General features: G+C 27.5%; 2 protein-coding genes across 2 annotated transcripts; one reads left to right on the top strand and one right to left on the bottom strand.

Annotated features, from left to right (window-relative positions):
• LOC111033539 (checkpoint protein HUS1) lies at positions 1-2,565 on the bottom strand. Its single transcript, XM_022314322.1, has 6 exons — positions 2,325-2,565; positions 2,066-2,266; positions 1,456-1,562; positions 1,227-1,334; positions 878-1,064; positions 1-461 (listed from the first exon to the last, which is right to left on the bottom strand). Exons 1-6 carry the CDS (start codon positions 2,374-2,376, stop codon positions 283-285), a joined length of 834 nt encoding a protein of 277 aa, XP_022170014.1. The 5' UTR covers positions 2,377-2,565; the 3' UTR covers positions 1-282.
• A 661-nt stretch (positions 2,566-3,226) lies between these two features.
• Positions 3,227-5,804, top strand: LOC111033540 (V-type proton ATPase subunit D-like). The gene is made up of 6 exons (XM_022314323.1): positions 3,227-3,500; positions 3,811-3,928; positions 4,014-4,161; positions 4,255-4,470; positions 4,563-4,641; positions 5,027-5,804. The coding sequence occupies exons 1-6, from the start codon at positions 3,460-3,462 to the stop codon at positions 5,154-5,156; spliced, it is 732 nt and encodes a 243-aa protein (XP_022170015.1). The 5' UTR covers positions 3,227-3,459; the 3' UTR covers positions 5,157-5,804.
• The last annotated feature ends 2,409 nt before the right edge of the window (positions 5,805-8,213 follow it).

Raw genomic sequence — 8,213 nt, 5'->3', positions numbered from 1 at the left:
TTACGTTTGAACTTGTCTTTATTAATCAAAACAGTATAAATACAGCTGGATAATCTGGATAGCTGGCAGAGCAGCTCACAACAAATGTACAATTGGTCTTATTAACTTTCAATTTCGATATTGGTTCAATATTTATTTTTAATTCCTAATTTTGATTTTTTTGAAAAATAGCTTAATAAATAGTAAGTTGTTAGCTTACATTCCTTAAAAAAATGGATCTTGGTCCACAATAAGTTAATAAATTTAAATTACACATTTATTTACCGATTTAATATATTAATGTTAATCGTCAATTCCACTCAAGAAATAATGTAATACATATTCATCTTCTTCTATTGAGCAATGTAACAGCATTCCTTCTACTACATGACATAATATTTTTGATAAGTTTAGTGTTTCACAATTTAAAAATTGAGAAAATTTTTTGATATCAACTACTGTAGAATATTTGTTTTCTTTATCTGTAACAAATTAATATATTATATATATATATATATATATATATGTTTAATAATGAATTAACTTAAAAGTTATAACAATACTTCACAAGGACAGAGCGTCTAAATATTTGAAACATAAATGATACCTACAGATAAAATTGCAGTCACAAACTCACAACAAATTAATACAATAAACAAACTTAAAATACATGAGCATTTTAACTGCTCAAAAAGATGACAGACACAAAAATAAAAAATATACACCATTGTAAAATCAATATATGTCCTAAATCAGGATCTAAAATTAATTGTAAACTGTTCAGTAAAAATTTTAATTCAAATTTTGTTTGGTATGTTAACTAAAAAAAAAATATCTATAAATGTTGATAGGTGCATAAATTATGCAGTAAATGTAATTTTTTTATGTTAATACTCACCAGTTGAATTTTGAACGCTAACTATCTCAAGACCTATAAAATGTGTGTCGACTGTGGCAGATAAATTTGATACTCCTAAAACCATTTTCCCAGAAGAATCCAACGATACCATTATCCTTGGACCTATGCGCTTCATTTTATCAACAATGTGCCGCACTACTCGTATTGATGGCATAACCACACTAATCTAAATTAAATCATGTATCAAATAATTTTGTATAAGTATAAAAGTTTTCATTAAAAAATAAAAATGTTACACTATAAATATTTTTAATTTTTTATTGACTGTTTTAAATATATAATATTTAATTATAAGTAAAATAAATTCAAAACTTGTAAATGCTATTACATTATGAGCAGGTATGGTTGGCTCCTTATATGCTGACCAATCTTTTGGCAGTATAACAGAAACTGGAATATCATGAGTACATAACTGTTTACTGGATACTTGAGACTCCTAAAATGTGAATAATGTACTGTTAATTTTGACCAAACTATAAAATTATTTAGTGCCATATCATAGATTAAATATACTTGGTACATTAAATCTATGACTAAGTTATTATAATTATTATAACCAGATCCAATTCAATAGTTAGACATGGCGATAGTTTATCAGTAAGTTTCATCTTGAGAGTTTTTAAGTTTGTTTGTTTTGCTGAACTCAGTGAAGATGCAAGCATATCTAAACAGAATAAAATAATACCTATTAGTTTATACCAAACTTATCAATTGTCTATTATTTAATAGTTTTAAATATTCCTAAACAGTGACATTGGTAAACCTAAGTTGACATTAAATATCTATTATAATTATCTTTGCTATGTTTGATTGATTTTTGAATAAAAATTGCTGAATTTGGATCAAACATTACATTAACACTTGTAATTTTATTTTTTAGAAAATATTTTGTTAAGAAATCTTTTAAACTGATTTTACTTTTGTCAAAGATCACAAATTATAGGTACTTTATAAAAATATGTTCCCTGTTTAATACATCCATAATTTTCCTTACGAGACAGGTTAATTAAAATGAATGATATGTATGAACAGATATAGAGTAACATTTGAATACTATTTTAAGCAGTAACAGTAGTATAATATTGTTTACAATACTTTCCTATTCAATAATTAATACCTATTAATTATTACTTAATAATAAATAATATATAATATAATAATACTTACCAATTGGTAAACTGAATAAAATTTCATTAGATTCTGTTTCACCAATCATGTCATAGTCTTTAAAAAATGACTGTTGGTCTAATACAGACCAAACACTGATTTGATTACTGTTAGATTCATTTGAAGCGATTAAGTATAATTTAGTAGAGCTTAGTCTCAAAACTACATTTCTACATAACTTGGATAAAATTATCACAATACCTGTTCAAAAAAATGTATTGTCATATAGAAATAAAAAAACTTCATATTTTATATTTACTGTAGAACTGTTTCATGCAATGTGGATCAATAATTTTACCACGAAACTTCATAATTTTATCTAAAAAATAGAAGTCATTTTGTAATTATGTTTTAAAGAGAAAAACATGTAATGAGTAATGTCATGTATGTTATTCATTTTCAATGTCTTAAAATGAAATAGCTGACAATAGAGTATAAAGCAAAGGATATCCAAAAATATTAATTAAAATTTAAACGTAAGTAGTAAGTACTTCAGTAAGAAGTACCTTCTCGAATTTAAAAATATTTCGTGATATTATCGTATTTGTTATCAAATTTTAATCCTGGTTATTTCGAATTCCCGCGATTTATCATTTTCATAAAGTATAGTTTTTCTGACACAACCTCTGAACCTCATAATGGCCATGTTGGTGAGCTTTCAAGCTTTGAATTATTGTTACAATCATTTTTCAATTATTTAGTACAAATTATGTGGTTTTGTACCACTGACCAAATTATTATAAATCATAGCGTGTTTTGACTTTCGAGCAATGAGTTCAACTCATAAAATTATAAATGAAATAAATAATAATAAATATGACTCGTATACCTTTTATTAGGTATATTTTTTAACCGTGGTTGAGGCAATGTGCCGAACTAATGGGAACTACATAGTGGCTATTTATGTATTTAAAATTATAATATAATATTATATTATTATGTACACATATTATTATGTATTTGTGGGTGCGCCGACGCAGCTGCTGCAATCCGCAGGCTGTCCAGACTCTATCATCGATAATCAACGTAAAAGATAATATTTCAATGCTGTTATCATTGATCAGCTGTTTTACTTACATGTTTCAATACGTTTTTAGCCCCGCCTGTACAATAAAATACTATAGTAGTATATACGTATATTAGTATTTTCGTGTACGGTGTATGTGATTGTGTTTGTGTACACACCGTCACACCGCTGTTTAGTGCACACTGCAGTAAACTATCACTAAAAGTCAGCACTCAGCAGCGGATTTCTAAAATATTAGGGAGCTGCTCGCTAAGGATAAATTGTTTTTACAAGTTCGTCATGTTATTTGATAGTTACTCAATTTTACAGTTTTAAGATCTTACCTATCTATTAATTTATTAGTTTTTACCACAGTTAGTAATTAATCATGTCGGGAAAAGACAAATTGCCAATATTTCCATCTCGCGGGTGAGTAAATCAACTGATAAGATATTGAAATTGGGCGTTGTCTGTTGAGGTATTGCTTGAATACAATTTGTATTTGATCAATGGTTGAGGCAACATACAATGCCTGTTTCCAAAAATATATCATTTTAGTCAAATTATAGATTTAATTTATTGTAGCACATCAACAACTTTGATTGTTGTCTATTAATACACCATGACTAAATGTATAAAAAAAAAAAAACTGCTTTTAGAACTCATAGTTCTATTTAGACATGTAATATATGGGTACTGTAAAATCTGTAATTATAATTTAATTTCAACAATGTTTTAGTGCTCAAACAATGATGAAAGGGCGTCTTATGGGAGCGCAAAAAGGTCATAGCTTGTTAAAAAAAAAAGCTGATGCTTTACAAATGAGATTTCGTTTGATTCTTGGTAAAATTATTCAGGTACAATTAAATATATAAATTTATTTTTTTTGTTCATTTCTTCAACTTTAAACTTGTTAATATTAAACAACTATCTTATGTGCAGACAAAGACATTGATGGGCGAGGTAATGAAAGAAGCAGCATTTTCTTTGGCCGAAGCAAAATTCACAACTGGTGATTTTAATCAAGTTGTTTTGCAAAACGTAACAAAAGCTCAAATAAAAATACGCACTAAAAAGGATAATGTTGCTGGTAATAAAAAAATATTTGTATTGCATATTATAAATTTATAACATTGTATATTTTAAATTTATAACATTGTATTAATAAATTTGTTTAATGTAGGTGTGACATTGCCTGTTTTTGAAAGTTACCAGGATGGTACCGACACTTATGAATTAGCAGGTTTAGCTCGAGGGGGTCAACAATTGGCTAAGCTTAAAAAAAATTATCAAACTGCAATTAAACTTTTGGTTGAATTAGCGTCATTGCAAACATCTTTTGTTACTTTAGATGATGTTATTAAAATAACAAATAGAAGAGTCAATGCTATTGAGCATGGTATGCATTTAAATTAAAGTTTATTCTTATCTTTTAACTATATATATTTTTTATGTATCATGAATCTAATACTGTAATTATTATTTTTCTAGTTATTATACCCAGAATTGAAAAAACACTTGCATATATTATTTCCGAGCTTGACGAATTGGAGCGAGAAGAATTTTACAGGTATATTTATCGATCAAGTATAATTATATTTACTTTATTCAAGTTAAGAACCGTACTTGGTCGGGACTTTTGTTTATTGGTAGTCAGACCAAGACCACAGAATCAACCATCTATATGCCTGCCATTTAGTAATGTCCCGTCTCAGCATGCGTCATGTTGGCAGCCGAATATAGTTGTTAACTTGAATAGAGTATATTTAAAATTAGTCCTAGAAACATGCATTTAAATACATGCAATATATTATAGACAATTCTTTTAATATGAAGAGGTAAATATCTTAAAGTTATTAAAAAAAAATGTTTCTCTTAAATTTCTTGTGTTTTATAAGGTATTGCCTAGTTTTTTATTTTTACCTAAAGATTTTGTTATATATTTATGTTATTAGGTTAAAAAAGATTCAAGATAAAAAGAAAATTTCCAATAAAAAGAAAGAACAACTTAAGAAAGATATGAAAGAAGCTAATGCTAAATATGGTAACATGTTGGATGAAGGAGATGAGGATTTATTATTTTAAATGAAGCAATAATAAAGATATCTTGCTTCTAATATATAATATAAATTAGGTACTGTACAAGATCATTGAGTAATTATTTAACTAATTATAAAAAAAAATTGTACTTCATACTCTTATAGTAATTAAAACAAAATCAAATTAATGTTTACATTGTTCACAATATTAAATAATTATTTTCAGTTACCATGTAATATGCTCTCATCCTCATTAAACTTAGGTAAATATACTATATTTGATGCAAAGTAATTATATTTTGATTTATACATAATACATATAGGTACGTACCTAAAAGTAAGAATTCTATGGTTTGATTGTTAAGCTTCAAAATGAATGTACTTTTTTAAGATATAAAATAGATAGGTGTGTTATTACTTACTAGACATATTAATTTTATTGGTTTATATTAGATAAGAGTTTGTCTGTTATAGATGGTAAATGTTTAAATATTTTTATTTTATTTTTGTGTAATGAACATTCCATTATTCGTCTAATTACTGAGATAATATCTCATCAGAATTATTGTGTATGTAATGAAATAAATAACTTTAACATGCATATTTGTTCACCACACCATGAAAGAAGTTTTTGTTTCTATTATTGTTATAACTTATAATATACTTATAATTCATTATATTCTATACTAATAACTTTCATGTTATATTACACATTTTGAATACCTTTAATGTTAATATTTTACATCAATATTAGAGTATTAATATATTATTTCAAATATTATAATATAATAGCTAATAATATTGTACATTTTTGAAATACTAAATTTAAATATATATTATTTAATTGTTGGAAAAAATTTCAAAGTAAATTAATACTTACAAAAAAAAATTCTCTTCAGGTTCTAATCTGTTTTTTAGGGTTAGGTTAGGTTAGGCGCTAGCTTAAATTATGGTAGTTGCTTTGTTATTTGTGTTCTTTTATTTATTCAGATTAACCTTAAAATCAACTTGCAAGTACAGCAACTATTCAGTATTTCAGTACAACAGCACCTATTCAATTTAATAACTAATAATTAAATGGTTAAACGTGTCCTAACGGAGTTATATTGTTCAGTCTTTGGAGTATTAAAAGAAATACAAGCAAGTCTGTCTGTATAATTTGTTTCCCAAGCGAGTCCTTTCATAAAATCCCTCTTATTAATAAATTCATAAATCCTCAACGAATGGTTATCCGAAACCTGGGTATCCATCTTGATAAAACATCGATACAGGGCAACCCCAAAAATAGAATCCCTCAACTCAATACTTCACAAACACTTTCTCAAATCAAATATCTCATATAATACCAAAATACTACAAACAAATAATCCATAAAACATTAACTATATGGCACATAGGTATTTTTCGTAGTCTTTCATTAAATATGCTGTTATCGCGGCACCAATATGCTCCTTGGTATGCATTTCTGCATAAAATAGTCTCATGTTAGTAAAATAAAATATTAAATGTTCATAACAATACTTATAAGTTATACCTAATAATCTTTACTCTTTTATGCCCAACCTTTGTTTCATCACATTCCCTGACAATCCATCTCGTCAGCTAAAGCATAAATGACCCAGAGTCAAGTGTTATTTGGTCACCCAAGATATATATCTATATATTTAATTATAAAGTCCTTTGTTTTCCCTTGTCCCGGATAATCTCTGACACTAATAATGGATTTGACCTATTCCTTACTGCCTTCCAGAGCAGGACAGCAGGTTTTAAACCTACCGCCATTAATGGTTACTGGCCTTACACTACTTATACACATATTGTCATGTTGACATGTAACGTAGGTAGGTACTGTCGTTTTATAAAGCAAAAAAGCTACCTCTTGCTCCTGAATAATGAGGGATGAAGTAGAAACATACCGGTAGTTTTATCTATCCAAGAGTATAAATATGTTATATTATATAATAAAATATGAAAATATGAAAATATAAAAATATAATTTAAATTAAATTAATCTTTATTAATAAAAAATAATTAAATCTTATTTCAAAAAAAATTCGGGGTTTGAACCCTAACCCCCCCCCCTGGCTACGGCCTTCATGCCTATGTATGGTGGGAAAATATTGTTAGATATAAAAGTTGTCGAAGTCGTTAAGATTAAGCTACTAGCTGAATAACCCGACTTTGCCCGGAAAAAAAAAAATAAATATAAAATACAGAACTATTATATATAGGCGTGCCTATCTCAGTTCACGGGTATATCGTTATGTCGGTGTCTCAATTTGTAAAAACATTCGACTTAGATGGGAAACCGCAAGTCGCGGATTGGATTTAGCAAGTCTTGTCACTAGGTATATTTTTAGCGTGGTTCAAACTTCAAACTAAAAGTTGCCTACTCTACTCTATTTCTATAATCTTTTCTTACATAGCTAAAAAATCTCTGATATTTTCGTCAAAACCAATCGAGTTTCGTTTTGAGTACCTAATTATATACTGTAGCTTATGCTACAACCTACTAACATACACTTAGTTTCAAGAAATAGTTTCTTTAATCGAGGCCATTACGGTTAACGCGACGATTTAATGCATGATTTTACCTCATTTGACCAAATAACCAATGTCTTGTGAGTGTAGTGGCTACCATTTATGTACAAAAAAATTTAAATTTCTATTATTAGAATATTTTTATCTGCTAGGTACCATTTTCTCCAAGCTCTCCATCTATCGTAGTTTAGGTACTACGTTAGTCAGTTAGTTAGGAGTTAGGACACGTCCGAATGTTCGATTATATAATAATATATAGAAATTACTAAAAGATGGTGTGAATTGGCCTGTTTACAATACATACATTAGTTCAGACGTCTTCCCCCTAAATAAGTGTGCCCAACCTTCTTAATGATAAAAAGATAAACTCATCAAACCTTCAACCCACTTAACCTTTGCTCAAACAGTTCTATCTCAGTGTCTTGTATCTTATTTATAGATATACATACAAATTGCCATTTTCATTTTGCTATAATATGTACCTACCTATCAGGTACTATTTGTAAATTTGTAACCAAACAGATTATATAAAAATCTATTTTAGTTTTTTAATTTATTTATT

Source organism: Myzus persicae, unplaced genomic scaffold, assembly GCF_001856785.1.
Source record: "Myzus persicae strain clone G006 unplaced genomic scaffold, MPER_G0061.0, whole genome shotgun sequence".
Classification (NCBI taxonomy): Eukaryota; Metazoa; Arthropoda; class Insecta; order Hemiptera; family Aphididae; genus Myzus; species Myzus persicae.
This window is presented reverse-complemented; position numbering and strand designations above follow the sequence as displayed.